Here is a 21,533-nt window from a genome sequence, read left to right as displayed (position 1 = left end):
TAAGTGAGAGGAGAAGAAGAAGAAAGATTGGAGGGAAAGCGAGAGGCAGAGGAGGGAAACGAGATGAGAGGGAGAGAACATAGGAGACCAGGAGAGCGAGGGGGGGATGGTGAGAAAAGCAAAGCTAAGCAAAAGGAAGAGAGAGAGAGTGGATTGTAAATGTGAGAGGGAACCAGTGAGACGGATGGGGGAGGAAGTGGAAGAGCAAGGAGTGATTGTAGGAAAAAATATGAAATATGTACGATGGTGGTTTTTTTGGTGGGGCTTTGGTGTGGCACACGCCTTGGAAAAACATATGCAAAGGATGCTGGGACATTAGAGCCAACCCCGGGCTCCATGGTGACCGAAGTCGATGGAGCCAGAGTATGGCCAGATAACCATGACAACCGGTGCAGCAGAGACATGTACAGCACATGTATGCACAGAAATGCACACACACACACATGGAGGGAGAGAGATCTTCTGCTTCACTGCCTCTTCAAGCTCCACAGGGAGAAGAAGCCGACCTTCTCGGTAATGTGTGCGATTGTGTCTTATGCTGGAGATCCAGCGCAACGGTATCTGTTGTTTCTGAAGCAGTTCATTCATATTTTTTTTTTTATTTGGCCTCATGTCTTATGTTCATTGACAAAAACAAAATACTAGAAAGATGTGTTCTGACGTGTCTCATCACTGAACGACTGAAGAGGTCGATCGCCAGTGACTCCCAAAATGACCAGTGACCTTTACCGCCGCGAGGTTAGCAGTGTGAAATGGAAAATTTGAAAATGCTTTGGGTTAAAATAGGTACGCTAGCTAATGTCTGGTTGTGTTTGACCCATCCATTCACCCCAAACTCCTCCCTACGTGAACGTTGTCCTCATACTCGACACCTGACTTCCTCCTTTGCTAGCGTCTTGATTACTGCAGCCACAAGCTCCTTGCACAGATACACGTCTGTTTTTCTGGTGAGGATGGGCTGAATTTTTTTAATAATATTTTAAAAAAGTATTACCAGGAGACAAAAATAAATATCTCTTGTTGTTTCAGGCTCATTTTAACCACTGCTAGCTATGCTGCTGTGCTACAGCCTGCTAACTGTTAGCCAGTTTCCCTTCAGGTGTGATATCCACATAGTGATATTGCTAAATTTGTCTTCTTGTGCTGGAACATCTGTCCACATTAGCAATAGCTACTTGAGCTAACATGATTTTGGCTGGTTTTCCTACTGTTTAGATTAGCTAGGTCTTTCCACTGTCAGCTGACATTGCACTGCACTGGTCGCATGATCAAATATTTAAAAGGACCTACGTTACATTAACTGACAAGGACGTCTTGTGTCCATGTGAATTATGACTTTTGTGTCTCAGTAACAGAGGCAGAAGTAGCATGATGACAGTCAGCATTAGCGTCATTTAACTGTGACCGTGATCTTTCCCTAACCTCACCCAAATCAACCTTTTTTTTTTTGTTTCTTCGCTCAAATGGTTTGATTCGGAGGCATTATCGCCAAATGACCTGCAGTTTTGTGTCATCCGCTTTGGAGGACTTGTGTCAGCCGGAGGAGCGAGTTCTCAAAGTCAACTTTGCAAAAGACAGATCATTTTCCAGGTCACTGTACGGTAATTTACCTCAACATACCCTCTGGTAAAAAACAAGGAAATATGATTCTGATCTAAGCTTTCCTTCCAGAAGACGGTGAGGAAGCTCGCTCCTCGTATTCACCTTGAAAGCCTTTGACTTCAATCCAAGAGCTGCTGTAATGTACGTTATTGCTTGAGGATTACGTCTTGCGATGATGGAAGTGCTGTCTGTTTTTCAGGATTCCCAGAGGAGATCAAATGTCTGTATTATTCCCTCAGTGCACCGTGGCCTGACAGACTGGAGACGGACTCCACCGCACGTGCATGTCAAACATAAGAAAGCACTGCCGGAAATTTGTGAAATATTCTGGGTCGTTGAGTCCACTGACTGATGATTCGTGGCTCAGACAGGAGCCGCATAAACCCACATGTCCGCTGCGGCGCTGTGCGTGTTTTTGCGAAAAAGAGGACGAACCGGCCAATTACAGGAGCCTGTGAGTGTGTTTTATGTGGACTATCAGGTCCCGCTGTAGTCTGCAATGGAGAGCACTTAACCTAATGGCCTTCAGCAAACGCTCAACTGTAAAATGGATCACATGTAAACATGTCTGCGCCGCGTACGTGTCTGTTTTTGTGCATGTGCATGTGTGTTTGTGTGTGACTCTCCACAGTAAGTAGCAGCAGTTAAATGGCATCACAGGGGAGAGAGCGCTCAGCCTCGGGGCATCTCCGCAGCTTCCTTTTTTTCCTTACTTCCCTTCACTCTGTCCTCCGTCCTCGTTTGCTTCCAGGCACCAGGAAGTGTTTCTTTTAGACGCTCCTGAGCGTTAATGCTTCAGCGAGGCGCTTCACCTACAGTCTTTCTCTCTGCTGGGAAATTTTGCGGAGACGCATGCATTTTTTATTTAAAGCCACCCCCGCTCTCCTCTGTGCTCCCTATAATCTGTATCTCTCTGCCTCCTTAGATTTATCTCTTCCTCTCTGTCTTCATTTTTCTTCTCCCTTCCTCTTTCTACGCTCTTCACTTTATTTCCCTGTTCCTCGTTTTCCCCTGGTGCTCGTTCTCATTTTATCTCTCTCTTCCTCTCAGCGTGGGGTCGGACGTCTCAGCCCAGCCATTAGATTTCGGCGGCTCATGCCTGGGTTTGATTGGGAGAACGCCTGCCTCTCTACGTGAATGCGGCCACTTAGCGGTCGACGCAGACAAAGTTTTCCCTCTTACACGTTTACAGTAGCACATAACTTCAGCTGGAGGTAGACGAGGACAGCTGGAGGCATCACGGCCTGTATTAAACATTCCAACAAATGCTCATTAAGCCGAGATCAAGATTCCCACGAACAACAAACTAGACAGGAATGTCTGGCTTCTTGCTGGACTTGAAGCCTTTAATGCCGAACATGAATCAGAAATGAAATGTCCTTTAAAGTGTAGGAAATATTTTAGTTTAAAACATTCAAAACAAACATCAAGAAGAAACAGTGCTGACATTATGTCAAAGACGTATATGTGTGTCGGCTGAAGTTAGCATGCTAACCAGCTAGCCCTGAGGTGATGTCCTGTCCCCGCCTGCCTTGTCTGCTCGTACCTGGAGTCATAGTCACAGTCATAGTCCGCTGTAAATCGCCTCCATACTGAATCCCTTGTCGTTAAGCTCACCTCCGTCAGTCTTCGTGTCGAGCTGTGTTCATGTTTGAGCTGAGTCCTATTGCCCACTGTAGGGCTAACTGAGCTACCTTGCTAATGGCAGCTAGTTGCTACAACCAAAGCTAGCTACAGCAAAGAGTATAGTGAGCAGCAGTTAGCTTTCATGCTTCCCCCTAAAATTTTGGAGCTATCTTCGACAGGTGGTCATATCTTACATTCAGCATTTTGACAAATAGACTTGTTTGCTTTTTTATTAAGAGTAAGATGAGAAGATACTCTCATAGCCTGTCATGTGTCTGATAGGCTAAATATGAAACTTGAGCCAGGAGGCAGTTAGCTTAGCCTAGCACAAACTGGAGAAACAGCTAGCCTAGCTCTGTCCAAAGTTGAAAAATACATCTTTGGGCACCTCTAAACCTGGCTGTTTTCCCTGTTCCTCTTATTTATGCTAAGCTAAGCTAACCAGGTGATCATGATCGTGATCTTGAAGGCATCCATAATCTTTTTTCAGGTAATTCATGGTGGCTTTAACGTCCTTTTCTGTTTTCAGACATCACATAACCTCATTTACCAGCAGGTGAATAAACCAATAGAGTGATGGATGACTACTGATTGGACGAACTACAGCACCTGTGCCTCAGGTGACACGCTGTAGATTATGGTGTTTTGATGAGAGGGGTACCTTCTCATCTAACTCTCTGCAAGAAAGCAGATAACATTATTTCCCATAATGTGGGATTATTCTTTAAAGTGATCTTCATGCACCTGCAGGATTCATACCTCATCTGCCTGCACATTATCAAATCTGTGCTGTGTGTTCGGTTGCTCTGAGTTCACAGCAGATTAACTTGTTTGTTCAGGACTGCAGTCAACTCATCAGGGATCTATTGACCATGTGTTGTCTCTGCCGATGCTTCTGTTATGTCAGAGGATTTGGCCGTCTTTGCAGAGACATAAAGGACCATCCGAAGACTAAATCCTCCGGTGCTGAGAGCCTCAGTTATTTTCCACTCTTCTTCTGTCTCTCTGATATGAGCCAAGCGGGGTCAGACGGTCCCCTCTTTAATTTCACTCGTTCCGCCTGGCGTCATCTCTCGGTGATGGGAGGATAAGTCAGGAGGGAACAAGACGACGCGAGGACAGCAGTTAAGAGTTAAGACCGTCCGAAGTAAGCTCTGTGTTCGACCTCGCGTACCCGCCATTTTGCTGACGAAATTAAAACATCCTCCCTCGAACCGCTAACGCACCACTTAAACTCTACGTGTATCTTAGGCAAGATTTCCTCGTCCATCGCACTTCATAATACCTGCGTTTATCGGCCAAAGAGAGCACCTGATCCCACAAAAAAACCCTCCTGCATCTGCCCTCCCCGACGAGATTTTCCTACTGCTGTGCTGCTTTTTCAGACTCTCAGCATTAGCGCTCGGGGTTGAGGAAACTCTTAAATGCTTTATGCGATCATGCGGAGCAGCAGTAAAAGAAACCTCATCCTTGCACTCTCTTCACAGGCTCTCAGCACGAAATAAACCATAAACTCAAACCTGTTTTATGGCGCCAGAATGTGGCTTTATTCCTTTTCGGCCGTCCCAGATGACCTCTGCGGACTGTCAGAGATGTTTAAAGGCTTTATTAGCGGTTTGAACAGTGAATAACAACCCCCCCCCCCCCCAAAGCAAAGGCAACATGTACAGCAGACACGGAAAAAAAAATTGTGTGTACGGTCTGCAGAGTGTGTAGCGTCTGCCTCCGAGGCGACATACATTATCCTATAGCGGTACGTCGCACACACTCCTATGGAGGCATACACCCGTGCTAACACACAGCTGCAGCCACGTGAGACTTTGATGGTGAGGGGATGAGACAGGACTCTGCGCAGCATTGTTGCAAAGACATCGGCGTCTGTAATTAAGGAGTCGACTGTCTGAAGGCTTATGTTGCTGTTTTTTTCTTTTCTTTTTTTCATCCGTATCTCACTGCTCATTCATCTTTTCTTCACAGCCATATTTTCTAGGCCAAGCGAATATTCCACTCCAGTTGTCATGCCAACAGATTAGCGTGCTCTTGCGTGGTCTCAGCAGTCGGCACTAGAGTCTAGGAGTGTGTGTTTGTTATGTGTGCGTGTGACGTCCAGCGTTTGTGTGTGTGTGCGTGTGTGTGTGTCATCTCTGCAGGGTCTCCAGGCTGTGGCATGCATTCAAATACACACAAGCTGAAAACACTCTCACACACACACACACTCAGAAACATGCTGTTTCATTAGCATGCTTGTGTATAACCCTTCGTAGCGGACGTCACATCACATAGAGGTGGACGGCACCGAAAATACACAACGAAGTAACTGCAAAAGAGGTAATGTTATGCGTTTTTGGGGGTTTTTGTCTTTCCTTTATTGTGTTGTGGAGCATTTTTGTGCATGTAAAAGGTCTGCGAAGTGAAAAAGTCCACGCCAGAGGGAGTTACTCTCTCCCACAAACGCCTGGTCTGGAGTCGAGCCTTTACTTCCGTAACTTACGTGCGTCACTATGTAACAGGCGTTATATAAATATATATATTTATATACATGTTATAAAATATATACGGCTGTACCGCAGCCATAGTTACCAGCTGTAGCGGCGTCATTTTAGATCACACTACCTTGCTCGGCATGACCCTCCCTTCTCTTCCTCTGATTGGCTACATCCTGCCCGTTAAGTAATGTGCAACTCTCAACAAAGATTGAACAGAGGCTGGATGTCTCACTCTGTAGCTAAAACGGAGCGTTCAAGACACAGTGTGAAAAGGGATGCTATAATAATGTGTTTCTTGAAAATTAAAGTATGTAAACCTATTCTACCAGGACCCCCGAATAAAAGTATGAACCTGAAAATTAGCATAATATGACCTCTTTAAAGTCTTGAAGCCTGATGGTTGGTTAGAAAATGGGGTCAGAATTCAAATATATTTGCTAAAAGTAAAAACGTGTCTGTGTTTGAACGAATCTACCCAAATTTTAAAGACAGATTAATGTTTTTCTCCAAGCGTCCCTGTTTGTCTGGGGATGATGGATTCTTCTAAGATGCTCAGAAATGTCAGTATTATTTTCCCAGTAAACACAAGCTTTGGTGCTGACAAAACCCCATAAACAACTCTGACAACACCATTAAAAAGGATTATGTGAATGAGCAGTAAAACCGCTTCTTAAATGTCAGTGCCTCTAACAGGCATTTAAATCAACCAGCCGACTAGTTTCAAGTCTCTGAAAGTTGATTTTTTTTCCACCAAATCGACATAAACTGAAACCAGTCACACCTTTCATCAAATTTAAACAAGTACAAGGCCACGCTAGCGTCTCTGTTGGACTGACTGTACTAACACAAACATGCTAAAATGCTCACAATGCTAACACGCTGATGTTTAGCAGGTGTCGTAGTATTAGTAGTGTTTTTATTCAGTCATCACACATAATCTGGCACTATACAATGCTCTTGTAATGCTTATGCCTGTTCTTCTTGATCGAGCTTCAGTAAATGTGTCAGCGTGATACATCCAAGTCTCCTGAACCGTAACTTAACCGTGATTTAACGGCAATCAGACCAATTGTTGTTGAGATACGTTGCCTGGAACGAAGCGGTGGACACATTGCCATACATGCAATTTGCTCCTGGCCTTAAACATGCGAGAACTCTGGTATATTCCTTTTAAATTGCTATTTTCTGGCTTTACTGTGTTGGTTTTGAAGGAAATGTCCCTGTAACTGTGTCACTGGTCTAAAACAGTGCACCAGATTAACTTGCACAATAGCCTGCAAAAATTGGGCCAGAGAGCGAGATGATTTAAAACTGTTGGTCCGTAGAGATGAAGTTTTAAAGCCGCTGTTCTATTTTGGGTACTAATGTGCAGCGTCATGTCTAACAATAACAACTATTACTGAGTCACGCCGCAGCTTCTCTGTGAGGCATTGTTTAATAGTCAGTGGGAGACTTACGACCGTCGTCTCTGTCAGACCGTCCTCGACCATAACGTTTCCACGAGCTCACAGTGAGCGAGGACGACGTCTGCACAACTCTTAACCTAATTCAGCCGGGGCCAGCTGCTATTTTTAGACTTTTCCTTTGCAAGTTGAGCAATTCAGTTTGTTTTATAACTGTTTGTATGAGAGCCGGCAGGCTGTTTGAAAGTCTGCTGTCAGCGCTCGCCCATTTCTCTCTCTTCTGACTCTCCCTGCTTCACTTGTTTTTCCACCTCCCCCCTTCCCCCCCCCCCCTTCACCACCAAAACCTCAAATACGCAAGCAAGCAGCACGCTTATGTAACCGGCCTGCAAACCAGCCACACAGTTTACTTTCCTCTACACCATTTTTCACGGATATACGCATAAACATGCTTCCACACATAAACACGCAGTGATTTATATCGTGGGACAGAAACATAGGGGCACACACACACACACACACACACACACACACTGTAATGCCATTTTTATTTATTTGCTCCTTCCTTGTTGGGATGAACTGAGGTATTCCTGGGAGTATGATTTTAAATACTGCATCTTAGTGTGAACTTCGTCAGATTTTTATATTTTATACCACAGCACAGTTTTTCTACTGTTACAAACATGATGTTTGGGGGCAAGAAACTCTGTGCTCAGGCAGCCACAAATCCTCCGTAGTAGCTCACAGGGGAGGGACCATCGTTCCATTCATGTATGAATATTGGACTTTATTAGTTTAATTAAAACTTGTAATTGTAGTGAGTATATTGCCTTTTTATTTTGTATTTTATTGCCTTTTCTAAGCTCCGTAGGGCAGCTGTGTCCCGCAGAGCTCAGCTGACCGTTGTAAAAAGGCTATTTCTACCTCCATTTTAATGCCACATTCCTCCATGTTACTGTTAAATTCAGATTCTGGGTAGCCTATTGAAATCATAGTTTTGTTTTTTTTTTAGTTTTTTAATAACAGGCCCTGTCACAGCAGAAAAGGGGGCACTGTGCTTTTTCATGAAACATTTGATCCGCTTGGTGAGCTTGGGGCTATTTGCAGGGATGGTTAGCGTTCAGCTAGCAAGATAGAAAGTTATTGAAGAGAGGAAAAAGCTATAGGAGCTAACTGTCATTCAGCAAGCTAGTTAGCTCAGTTTTGGGAACACTTGTGACTAAAGTTTATTAAGGTGAATGTAGCCTAGGCTATAGCTGACTTGTTGATGACTGGAACAGAAAAGCTTTTGGCTTTTTTTAAGTTTAAGTAATTGTTTAACTTATTAGGACATTTCATATTTGTTGTATTTAAAGGGGCTCTGTGGAATTTAAACCACAGTCAAGCTGCATTAAACGACTTAAATTATCCAACAGCTTGTATAGACAACTGAGAGAAACGGGAAGGGTCTTATTTTTCATGTTACGTTACAATCTACTCAAATACCGCCGATAAAAAACTGATTAATACTCGTAAATTGCTACATATTGTTCCACAGAGCCTCTTCAAACCACACAGTATTCTTTTAAAACCTCCTTTTTAGCGCTGCTGCCTGCTGCGAGCCCCTTCCACACTCCTTGTTGTGTAATTCTTCATGCGCGGGGAATACATTCGCATGTCAAAAGTTCTTGATCATCTTGCAAAGTTACAGAAGAGCAAACTGTCTGAACATTTCTGCAGAGCAAACGTGGCTGACATCCAACACAGCGAAGCTCTAGTTTCACAGCAGCAGCAACTGGGACAAACTCCTTCTGTGTAGTGGTCTCTGAAACAACGGCCGATAGAAGTTTGTTTGGAGACTCGAATGGGAGCAGAAATTAATGTCATTTAACCAAAGTGGCTCCTCATTATGCCAACTGGCCCCTGTGGTTGGATTACAGTGTCGGTTTAGCACAATTTATCCCATTTTCTATGAAATCTGAGGTTTAGCTCGGGCTCAGTCTCATTGCTAATGTAGCTTTGCCCTGGCACGCTTATAAATGTTTAAGCTGTCAGCTGTTCTTTTTCTGCTTTATGCAGCTTTGATGTTTCATGCAGAAGATGCTCACACACACACACACTTGCGTGCACACAAGAAGTTTCGTTGCGCAGCCCGTCTTGGCCGGTTTTGCAGGCGGAGGATTCTCCATCACTCTCATCCCGTCTAGGAAAACAGAGAGCGTTTAGTAAAAAGGCGTTAGACAAAAAAGACAAACAATTTGTGGTGACGATTGTTCTGCCAGCTAACTCTCGGGATTTGGCCGTTCCCTCTAAGCAGCTGACTGCGGGACACAAAGGCACTTTATGTGATCCTCTCTTCTCATCTTTCATTGCCACTGAACCACAAACCCAAAAAACATCTTTATTACATCAGTGAATCAGCAGCAGTAGTAGACAAAAATAAAGATTTTAAAAGCATTTGGCTGAAAACTGTCACATCGTAAATTGAATTTATGCGTTGTTATTCACTCGTAGGGACTTAAAGTACCACTCTCCTTAAAATCCAATGAATATGAAAGCAGAGATATAAAGATAAAAAACCCAAACTCACAGCCGGCTGAGCCACCAGAGCAGCAGAGAGTGATATTAACCAGGAATGTTGGATCTAAATCTTAAAGTCTGGCAATAACACAGCTGCTCGTCTAGTCTCAAGACCGCTGCTGCGGTTTGTAATGATTGAACTGAGGCTTTTTTTTGCTCGAAATCTCAGAGGAGGATCCAATATTTGGTTTGCAAATCACATGCGAGTGTCTCAGCAACGGCCCCTCGAATCTAAATCTCATTTTACAGATTACGCACATTTAAATTTCAGAATAAGAGCTGCGATTATTCTCTCTCTGTGTGTGTATTTTATAGTCATCTTCACTGATGACTGAGCACACTCAATTACAGTACGCATACGTGCCATTTAACTACAATTACCCAAGGTGAAGTGGTGTCATGCATCAAGTGTGGGCAGTGTGTGAGTGCTGTTGTGTTTACGTGCATTTATCTGCTTAGTTAAAGTGTATTTTCTTCACTATATTTCAAATCTGTAGCCTGTCGCCTCTCTGTTTTAATGCGTGCTGGTGTTGCTGACAGTATAATGATGTCCACAGTGATATTTAGTTGTGTTTATGTTGTTTCACGTCTCTTTGGTGATGCGTCATCACACAGGGTTTACTTTGTGTTAACCTCTTGTTCTGGCAGTAGCATCACTGGATAAGATAATCCATTAAATCAGTTTAGGCCATTTTTTTGATCTCCTAATGACTCCCCACTGGCAACTTTCCATTCAGGGACAATATTGTGAGCTAGTTTGTCGGCTGGATTGTGTATTTCTTTTCCGTAACCTGCAGAGACAGGCCAAAGATTTGGTTTCTGTTCCAGGTTCACAGTATGTAATGTGCTTTTTGCATCGTTTTATGGCCTTGATAGTTAGTTAGTGTCTGATTGAAGCTTTTGTTTGGATCTTAAATTATGGATCGTGACGGATTTCATCTTGAGCTCTCTGTCAACATCGCTCAGATATGAGACGAGGAAGTGATGAAGTCAGCCTGCATTTGATTTAGTTTCCTTTGGCTCAGTTTGTCAGTTATAATCTCTGGTTGGTTGACGGCAATCTCTTGTAAGAGAAGTGAGCATCTTGATGTTTTAACATTTCATCTTTGTGCAGCAACCAGCAGATTTTCACATCCTTTCTTAAACTATTTTCAAAGCTTTTCTTACAGGCGATATAGAAAGGCTCCGGTCCTCAGCCTACCTCTTTCATTCGTTCAACCATCTTTCTGAAAAGGTCAACGTTGTGATATTTGAGCATATCCATATCCTCTACTCCAGCCTGGCAAACTGCTGGCTAGGCAACACATAAAACTGACTGTAATCAGAGGTTGTGTGTCACAAACTGGTAAAAACACCAGCTGAGATGCAGATTCTGTGTCCTTGTCTCTGCCAGTGGAGAACTCAGGATGTTTGAGGGACCGGGGCGAAAGAAAATTAAAAGGGCACCACATGTATGAGGTGGAGGGGCACAGTTTACATTTTGCACTAACACTTGCAGGTAAAACTGAGGAGTACGATCATGTTGCCTTGTGGGAAATAATTTCAATTCCCTTATATTCTCCCCCACGCTAACATCAGCTGTTTCAGACTAAATCATTTGGTTGTAGTCACTTCCTGTACTTTGCGGTCCTCATTCACACAAAGTGGAGCGTAACCGAACAACATTAATCTGTACTGTGACTGTACACACACAAAATTTGCATGCAAGCGATGTGTGTGTCTGCGTTTCTATTTCGGGGGCCGATCCTTCTTTGTTGTCGGCGCACCGCTTGCCTTGAGCGCAGCGGCCCCGGAAAAGTGGAGCAGCACAATAGCTTTGATGTTGTGATGTCTGCAGGGCGGTGTAAGAGCCGCAGAGCTGCCTGCTGCGTGGACCGAGACGTGCGCGAGGTCCGTCTGACAACGCGGATTAGTGTAAGAGACAGGCTGCGACTGACACGTGCAAACACTCACACAGTGACAGGAAAGAGCAGCGCAGACGTTCACCAGAGGACGGAGTGACAGTAACACAGTCAACGTTACAGACGCAGCCACCAAACTCGCTCTTAACTTGACGCAGAGCAGCCGATATTAAAATTCCTCGCGAACCCACTCGCCCTCTGGCTGGTGCTGATTCATATGAACAGACAGAAAAATGAATGAGATCCGCTCAGAGAGTCGAAACATTCGCCCCTCAGTGGTTTCAATGGAATCTCGGAATAGAAAATGACTTCATACGTCAGAGACGGAAAAACCGATTCACACAACAGCGATAAATTATGTGAAAATGTGGGAATTTCCACCTCTGCTCCGCCGCAAAATGCCATTACCAAGCAGATATGGTGCTAAATTTAAATTCCACCTCCCTCTTTGGCAAGTCATCAGCAGGAGAGAGGATCAAAGTGCTAATTATGCTTCATGCTTGGGGAGGTTTTTATGTTTATATTCCAGCAATAATTCTCTCTCCTCTGCATACGCATGTGCTCTTTTCTACCTGGGTTTCCTGCGTGAGTCAAAATCTCTGACAGTTCACGGCTGTGCTGTTCATCTGCGATCAGAGAAATGACGTCAGCAGCTTAAATTTAGTGCAGGCAGGAAGTTTGCCGCCAGAAATAGAGAGAGGGGAACGAAACACTTTGACGTCTTGACTCTGCTGGTTAGAGCGGTCCAGGTGTGAGCAGACTGTTGTAGCCTCATCAATGATGGAAGAAATGCAAAACACTGAGCTGTTTACTGCAGACTTGTGTGAAAACATAACTTTTTGTTTTGTGTGTGTGCAAGAGAGGCAAAGTTTTTAGGCGTAACGGCCATCCCATTAACCTTTCAGTGACCTGAGACTTGAAGGAGAACAACCGGATGTGTGTTTGTGTGTGTGTGCAGGAGTTTGTAGGAGGAAGACGAAAAAGCGGAAAAAAATGGTTTTGAGCAATAATTATTCTTTTCAACCCTGCAAACACGCAGCAGTGTGGATGAATAATTCATGTGCTCGTTACAGACCCTCGTTAATCTGACCTCAGACAGACACACGGACCTATTAACTCAAGAGGTTGGATGCTGAGAGGCCAGTGCAAAATATTTGAATAATGACAACATGATGTTATTTAGTGTTAAAGTCTTTTAGGCAACAAATTAGACCGTGCGAGTCACTCTGGGATACTTGAAGGAGTTTCACTCGGTGTCGTGTGTTGTTTGACTCCACTACCTAATGACTTCTTTTCAGTTCAGAGCGAATCCATCACGCACGATCTGTTATCGCCATGTTGGTGTTGCTCCAGGACCATAATTAAAACTGACCAATCAGGTCTTTGTGATGTCATAGCTTAGCGACTCAGGGGAAAAGACTGAAGAATATGATCATGGAGAAGTTATCTTTTAAAACACGTTTAAAATTGTGAGTCTATTTACTAAACCTAACCGAGTTTTTTTGTTGCCTAAACCTAACCAAGTTTTTTTGTTGCCTAAACCTAACCAAACAGGGACAGAAAACCAAAAGTAAACAGAAAATAAGAAGTGAACAGTATAATAAACAGGATATGATCCCCAGTCTCTTCAGTGAAAGTCCTAAACTTAACTCAGAAGGTCAGAGATGCTTCCTCCAGACGCAGTTTTCATCGCTGTTTTAGAAGTTGACGTAATTGTCCTGGAGCAGCATTACTGATGATGTGCTAGGAACAACACCAACATGGCGATGTCAGATACACCAAGCCATCACATCAGCAGCCACAGAGGTGAAACACCATTTCTCCTTCATGCAGTTGCTCAGCATGGATTGCAGTCAGTTGCCTACGGTGCAGTCACCTCTGCCTGCACTGTCAATGTTACGTTATGATGATCGAAGTCATTGAGGGATGAGATTGTGCATGAGAGCTGGATTTAAATGCAACAGTTTCATTGTTATGAATATAAGAGCGAAGCCAAAATGTGCGTCATCACGCCCAATAGCTTTTTAATAAGTAAGGATGGGGTTTTTAAAGGTGAGCGAGCACATTTTACACTTGTGCATGATTCCCCCGCATGTGTGATTGGACCGTTTCTGTGGAAGACGATTCCTGAGAAGCTCTCTGAGATTTCTCTGTCTGTCTCTGTCAGCTTGAATTTACTGTAGCGCAGACCGGCCATGAGCGGACCAGAGAGGATGGCATTTAGAGTGCGCGTCCGTATGTGAGCGTGTGCTGTCAAGGTGAATTCAGAAGCATCTGATTTATTCATGTCCTGCGGAGCGTTTGTTAATTTTTCAACGAGTGTGGCGTGGAGCGATCCTCACTATACGTTCCTGTGTTTGTGTGTGTGTGTGTGTGTGTGTGCGTCCCATAACTGTCAGTCAGAGAAACTTGTTTCCTTGTTGCCTCAGCTCCTTCACAGCTCCTGCCTCTCTCTTTCTCTCTCCACCACTCCATCTCCTTCTCCAGTTTTTTTTTTCCCTTCTCGAGTCTCTTTTAGCACAAGAACCCTCATTTATTCATGCTTCTGGGCCTTCGATGCCATTTTGAGCTGGTTGCCAAGAACGGCTTTTTAAAAATTAACAGAGTCGACAAGTTAAAGAAAATAAATTAAACACATCGTTGCCCTGCTGGTGCTCGGGCTGATTTCGAGTGTGCGCACCTCAAAAAAAAAGGCTAATGTGAGATAACTTGAGTGTGGAGACCTGGGAGGAAGTTATTTATACCGCCAGCTTAAAATGCATGCAGCAGGGTATTATATGAAGCTTTTTTTCTTTTTTCTGTGTGTGTGTGTGTGTTATTTCAATGGCTTCTAGTCCTACAAGTTTCAGCTGCTTCCTGCTGCTCTCCTTTCAGTGTGCTTTGAAGTGAAAGAAGAAAAAGCTAGTGCTCTTTTCTTTATCCGAGTCTCCTGCTTTCCTTTAATGAATACTTACAGTATCTTCAGAAAGGATAGGTCGCTTTTTATGATGCTATGCGTGCACAAGTCAGGCACAGCAGCTTGCAGAGAGCAATTAGGGATGCTACCTTGGCATACGAAGTCATTTCTATACCAGAGTATCGATGCATTAAAATCTTGCCTGACAACTTGGGAAATCGGCTTCCTCACTTTCTTGCAGAGAATTGCATGAGAAGATCAACACCGCTCTCATGTTTGTATGTTAAGTGTAGAACTAGAGCCTGGAGGCGATTAGCAGGAACGTTGAAAGACCTATAAATCTCACTAATTAACACTTTGTAACACATTTGTTTAATCTGTACACAAACAGGAACGTCTGCAGCCGTGCCAGCGGCTCTGTGAGGCTGCGCTGAAGCACAGTGGCCTTTTGAGCTAAATGCTAATGCCAGCAACAATGCTATAGCAACATCGTGAGCATGACGCATTCTGATGTTCAGCAGATGTTTTCCATGTTCCTCATCGTATTTTAGTGTGTTAGCATAGCAACATTTGCTTAGTAGCAGCGTTGGAGAGGTTACTATTGAAATGTAATAGATTACAGATAACTAGGTACCCTGTTAAAGTAGTTTAACTTACATTTAATACATTTTTGATTAAGGAGACATATTTTGCTTATATTCAGGTTCATAATTTTATTTTGGGTTATTATCAGGTCATTATCTGCAGCTCTGTATTCCCCCTCTGTCTGAAACGCTCCTGTCTCTTTAACGTCCCCCCCTCCTGAATACCCAGTCTGCTCTGATTGGTCAGCTCACACACGCCTGAGCTAGCACCGCTAACAACAGCAGAGCAGCTGAGCAGAAACGTACTTAACTAACATTTATTCTGGTGATTAGGTTCATATTTTACTCAAATCTCAATCACGTGGTTGCACCATCCCGAAACATGTAGCTTGTGTGGCTAAAAAACACCAGTTCAAACAACCACGCTCATCTGGACAGAGCCAGGCTAGCTGTTTCCCCCTGCTTTCAGTCTGTATGCTAAGCTAAGCTAATCATGTCTCCAGCTTCGCACTGTACAAACATGAGAGTTATATCAATTAATGAAGCACATTTCCCAAAAAGTCAAACTATACCTTGTATCATATCCATTAAGTGTCATCCTTTAAGATGCACCGCACCGTTTCTCACTGTACTTCATGCTGCGTCCACACACTTCTCTACAAGCCAAGACTTTTCCCTCCTCCCCTCCTCTCTGACGCAGCTCTTTCACTCAGCCTCAGGGGTTGATCCACTAATTTTAGCTTGGCAAACAGGCAAAGACACAGATGGGACTCTTCTCGTTAATCTCATTTGCAAGTCAGAAATGTTTCTCTGTTCCCCCCTCTGTGTTTTTCCTCCTCACACACTTCCACCTTGATCTTCTGTTTTTTCCTCGTCACTCTGTCGCAATCCAGCGCGTGGCTTCTGTCGTTTGTAAAAAAAATAAAAGAAAAACACATGGAAAAGTCGATGTGTGTTTGTTACAGTGAGGGCAAATATAGAGAGAGAGGGTCAGAGCTGCAGTCGGCTGATAAATGCAGTCAGATGGGAGGGCAGGCAGACACAACACTGGAGGCCACACACACACACACACACATTACGATTGCCTCTCATTAAGGACATCAACAGATGCTGGACAAGCGCTTGATTACATTTGGATTAGACCATTAGTGTAACGCAGGATTAGGAGACTGAGTTGTTGTCTTGTAATTATCTCACTTACATCGTCTGACAAATAGACAGCAGCAGTGACATCAGTGACATCAGTGACTGCTGTTAAAGGAGGATTTGACCCTGCAGCAGCTGCACGCTGCAGATTTGTTATTTGCCAGCTGAGAGCTGCTCAGATGATCAATCTTTTTTGGGAACTTACAGATGCAAGAAGGTGTGAACGCTTCAACCACTGATTCTTTCTGCTCAGGTTGTGACATTTTTAAAGAGTGTGACATTTTTAAAGAAGAAAAATGTTTTATGCATATTACTACATGTGTTTTTTCTGCTTTTCCAATCTTTTACATTACCTTATGACCCGTCTGTATCTCAAACTCATACATTGTGACGGTGCAGCGAGAGTGTATGGAGGATTTAAACTGCCAAAATCATAAATAGATAAATGAATGAAATTATATTTATGTTTTTTTATTATTTTATTTATCAGCTTTTGTATTAATAAACCTATTTTCTTCTTACTTTTCCCATTCAATTATCCATTTGATTTATTAACATATTAATTTTTAAATGTATTTATGTTTTTTAACGTATCTATTTATGACACGTTTTGATTGACAGCCCCCTCATTAGCATAATGAAGCAGCAGTGCATTAAAAAACATAAAAAGAAAATGCATAAAGATACGTTTTTGGAAATACATAGCGGCACAATGCAAAGGAAATATAATAGGATACCAAAATATATACATTTAAATATTAATTGATACATAAATAAAATTCAATGGAAATATGAATAAATAGGGGAATTAATACAAAAGTCACATTTGATAGATTGCTTTGCGCTTATATTTATTTTTCAGTTTATGTTTGGTGCATTTAATGGCATATAACTTTATTTATTGAGTCATTTATTTATTTATTTATTTTTGATTTTGGCAATTTCATACCTCCATAATAGTGGAGGTCTGTCTGAAACACTGAAGGTCATTTTACAGAGAATGTGAAATCCATCATAGAGGGAACATCATAATTATATACACAGTATGTCTACACACAGTAACCTCATGAGGGCAGCTCTGCATCTACACGTACAACACACCGCTGTACAACACGCTGCTAAACTCTCCTCTGATCTTACTGAAAGTATGTTTCACAAAACTAACTCCCTCCCTCGTCTCTTGTCCTTCCCCTTTGTCCCCCAGCGAGCAGAGTATCTGCCAGGCGAGGGCCTCAGTCATGGTCTACGATGACACCAGTAAGAAGTGGGTGCCCATCAAGCCCGGACAGCAGGGATTCAGCCGCATCAACATCTACCACAACACTGCCAACAACACCTTCAGAGTGGTGGGCGTCAAACTGCAGGACCAGCAGGTAAACTGACAGATGATGACGGCGTGTGGGACAGTCGGAGCAGAGGTGGAGTTTATGTTTAGTCACCAGAGAGACAGATTTCATCGTTCTGTGGGAGGATTGCAGCATTCAGGCTGTTCAGATTGGGATTGTGAGATTTCTTTTGAAGTAACATGCAAGATATAATTGTTGTCAGTGAAGGAGAATTTAATAGGAGATAATAGAGGTGGTTTAAAACACAAACAGGTGCAAACAAACACTTTTTGTTGGTCAGAGTCTGTGTGTGTGTGTTTGTGTGTGTTCATGAACCCTAGTGTTTCATTAGAGGTCTTTAGCAGCACTAATCCTTCCCCGTTCTGCCGCGACTGACTCCTTCTTCCCCTCCATCAGCCTCCCGAAAACACTCATTAGTACTCGGCGCTCTTTACGTGACACGATATCGGGCTTAACCAAATTAAAAAGTAAAATCCAACTGACATAATGGAGATAAAGATAAAGAAATAAAGTAATAATTTAATAGATAAATAAAATACAGGACTGCTGCCTTTATTTAAAATCTATTTTCTCCTTTGCTTGGAAATGTTGTCATGTACCCACCATGTATGAGTGATGTAAAACAAAAGCCAACCTTTTAAACCCGATGGTAATATTTTTGTTTGCTCCAGATCACAGTTCATGATGTAAGCCACATAAAACCTGTGACAGGTGACAAATCCAAAGTCTATTATGAGCTGAGCTGCTGAACACTGGCTCTGAATGTGTTTTTCAATGACAAAACACAAACACAGAGCCGGGCCATCAATTCTCTGGCATTTAAAGGCCTTTTTCTGCCAGTAACATTATGAGAACAGCGATCGTGTGTTTATCTCCCGGCCTGCTGTCTGTAGATGCGTATCATCCCTCAGAGAGAGAAGAAAAATGTTGTTTTTTTTAAAGATAAATGCTCTTCCTCCTCTCTCACAGGTGGTTATCAACTACTCCATAGTGAAGGGCCTCAAGTACAACCAGGCCACCCCGACCTTCCACCAGTGGCGGGACGCCAGGCAGGTCTATGGCCTCAACTTCGCCAGCAAGGAGGAGGCCACCACCTTCTCCAACGCCATGCTCTTCGCCCTCAACGTCCTCAGCGCTCAGGATGGAGGTGTGTTTCTCCTCGGTGTCTCACGCAAACATTTTGTGACAAACGATATAGGTCATGTCGGGGTCAGGTGAGCTGGCCTCTACAAAGAGAGACAACTTTTCTTATTCCTCACACACTTGTTTTGTTGACGCGGTAGTTTAGAAATCCAACGAAATATTAATATGGAACACATCAATAATGCAGCGGAAACTCAGAGTGCAGCAGGAAGCCACTGACGGACCGATTTATACCGCTGCTGCCATGTCACACATGTTGTCTTACACTGTAGTTCACAGCTTCCTGACTTCTTCTTCTGCCATGTGGGGCATCAGCTTCTAGTTCATGTCATTATCCTTTTATAAAAATCATATTAGAGCAGTAACAGTTCTATGTAGTTTTACTGGTGGTGGAAAATAACAGCAGTAAATACGAAGCTTGCAGACCCGCGCGTGTTTTCTCCGTCTCATGAGGCCTCTGCTTCGATTGAAGTTGGTTGAAACTATGCTGTAATTTCATAAAACTTCACAAACCGATGGAAATAATAAATAAATGTGTCACTTTTCCCACCCGAACAGAGGCAACGCGGCTAATCACACGGTCGGAAAGATGTCAGTCAAGCACAGTCTGTACATGCCCCCCTACAAGGAGGCTAAAAATAGTGGAAACACCTGAGTGGGTGAAACATCGGTATATTTATTATAACATGTATTTAAAACAGGGAACGCTGTTGAGAGTCTTTTGCAAGAAAGCCCGGATTATAAAACATGGTTTTCCTCTTGTGTGGAGCAGTGGCAGTGTTTTGGAGCCAGCTCCCCACTCTCAGTATTGACCTTGTGATTTTCGAAGAGGAAACAGTCTTGAGAACTAGCGCAGTGTTTACGTGATTTACAGTTAAGACGACATTAAAGATATCCTGGTAGTTTGCCAAGAAGTGCTTTGTAGAAAAACAGTATGCGGCGCCGTTCTCTCTCATTGAAGCGCTCTAAAGCTGCATCCAGAGTGGAGGCAGGAGAGTGCGTATAAATTAAATCACATAGTCCATAACGGATTAAAAGGTTGACTGGACAATTTGCTCTCTGCAGTTATGCTTTTAGGGACTCAGTCACTTCATTAATATTGTTTTTATAAACTTCTGGCCTCACATCGAGCCAGAAGCTGTGGTTTTTTAAGTTTAACAGTCATTTTAGCTCAATTAAAGGAGACCTATTAATGTTTTTCCATTTTTTCAGAGAAGCTCCTTTCTCCCACAGCAAACACTGCTCCTGAAACGCCTCGTCAGTAGTCCCGCCTTTACTTCTGCGACTCTGTGACATCACACTACGTCACCACGTCACACTTTTGCATAATTTAATGCTTAGCAGCTAGTTTGTCATGTAAGCACTGATTTAGCACAGCTGCTCTGTTGTTGTTAGCAGTGCTGGGTCAGGCATGTGTGAGCTGACCAATCAGAGGAGACTGGGTATTCAGCCTTAAAGAGACAGGAGCTAAAACAGAGCGGTTCAGACAGAGGGGGAATACAGAGCTACAGACCTGGACAGTATGAGAAAACTGGTGTGTTTTTGAGCATTAAAGCATGTAGACATATTCTAGTAGTAACCCAGAATAAAATTATGAACCTGAAAATGAGCATAACATGTCTGCTTTAGAGTTTCCTGGTATCCAGGGTCGGTTCCAGCCTTAAACTGAGCAGCAAGTCTGTGATATTATGGCAAGAGCAGCCTCACTTTGTCTAGTTCCCTCTACTGGGCACTTTGGAAAATAAGTTATGACACAGCACCCTCAGCACTTAATAACTGAATATAAATGCTGACCTATAATGAGGCAGCGTGTGTCAAGTGTGTCAGAGCGCAATTATAATGGATTAAATGCACCGTGACCGATCACATCTAAGAATATCTATTGTAGCGCTTCATCAGCCAGGTTTATTTAAAGACTTACTCCAGTGGTGAATATACATGCAAGACAGGCGTCCTCTTGAGCTCTGTGCGTGCACGAGTGTGTGCATACAAGTAAGAAAAGAGGAAGACAAAGACAAATATAAATTGGGCAGTGATAGAATGAGAGACAGAGAGGCAGAGTGAGTATCGCAGCTTGCCAGTCATTACTTCAGCAGCAGCAGCAGCAGCAGCAGCAGTGTGTCTCCCCCTGCAGTCCCCTCCAGCCTCTTAATTAGAATGAGTCATTGAGAAGATCTCCCCCGGGTCCCGTGCTAGAGAGCAGATCTTTTCATCTGCCTAATAACACGAGGACGGGGGAACAAAGAGGCTCGAGTGACAGCAGCCAGACACGAGTGCACAAACGCACAAGAGAAATGGTACACACACTCGACACATAGATAGACTGATAGCCTTAATGCTACCAGCCTCGCTACGATGCTGCACTGACGCCAGCTGCATAAGGCAGATACAATCTGCGTGCACAGGGGGTATCAACGCTATCACACACACACAGAAGAAAACACATGAATAGCAGCTTTCGTGTCTGTGTATGTGTGTGTAGAGGACACTAAGTCATGTATTTTGATGTGTGTCTCTTCTTTTCTTCGTGCCAAAGCATCTGTTTTCAGCACATCTGTGTGCTCAAAGTGGTTTTATAACACACCTTCACACCTTGTAAGCCAAAATCAGTCTGATGTGTGATTCTCCCTCCACTCTAAACCAGTGTGTCTGCCCCCTCTAGTGGTGAGAAGGTCAAAACCTGACCTTTTGTCCTCAGTGTTGTTCTCACACTGGAGTAAATACTGTGGATTGTGGTGGGAATGATGGGCAACGATAAACTTAGAAAGTGTTTGGAGTCATGCCTGGTCAGAAAGACACTTTTTGTCACCTGTGAGTGTGAAATGGCCCTCTTGAATGTGG

General features: G+C 43.4%; 1 protein-coding gene across 2 annotated transcripts in view; it reads left to right on the top strand.

The window, feature by feature from the left end:
• evlb (Enah/Vasp-like b) overlaps positions 1 to 21,533 on the top strand; it is a 47,163-nt gene that overhangs the window by 14,452 nt on the left and 11,178 nt on the right. For both annotated transcript variants that reach the window (XM_073493139.1, XM_073493138.1), the window contains exons 2-3: positions 17,408 to 17,576; positions 18,519 to 18,696. In XM_073493139.1, coding sequence (XP_073349240.1) covers positions 17,408 to 17,576; positions 18,519 to 18,696 — 347 coding nt within the window. The remainder of the gene's footprint in view (positions 1 to 17,407; positions 17,577 to 18,518; positions 18,697 to 21,533) is intronic.

The sequence above is a fragment of the Pagrus major genome, chromosome 22 (assembly GCF_040436345.1).
Source record: "Pagrus major chromosome 22, Pma_NU_1.0".
In the NCBI taxonomy this organism is placed as follows: domain Eukaryota; kingdom Metazoa; phylum Chordata; class Actinopteri; order Spariformes; family Sparidae; genus Pagrus; species Pagrus major.
The sequence above is the reverse complement of the archived record's forward strand: the minus strand, read 5'-3'. Positions and strand labels throughout refer to the sequence as shown.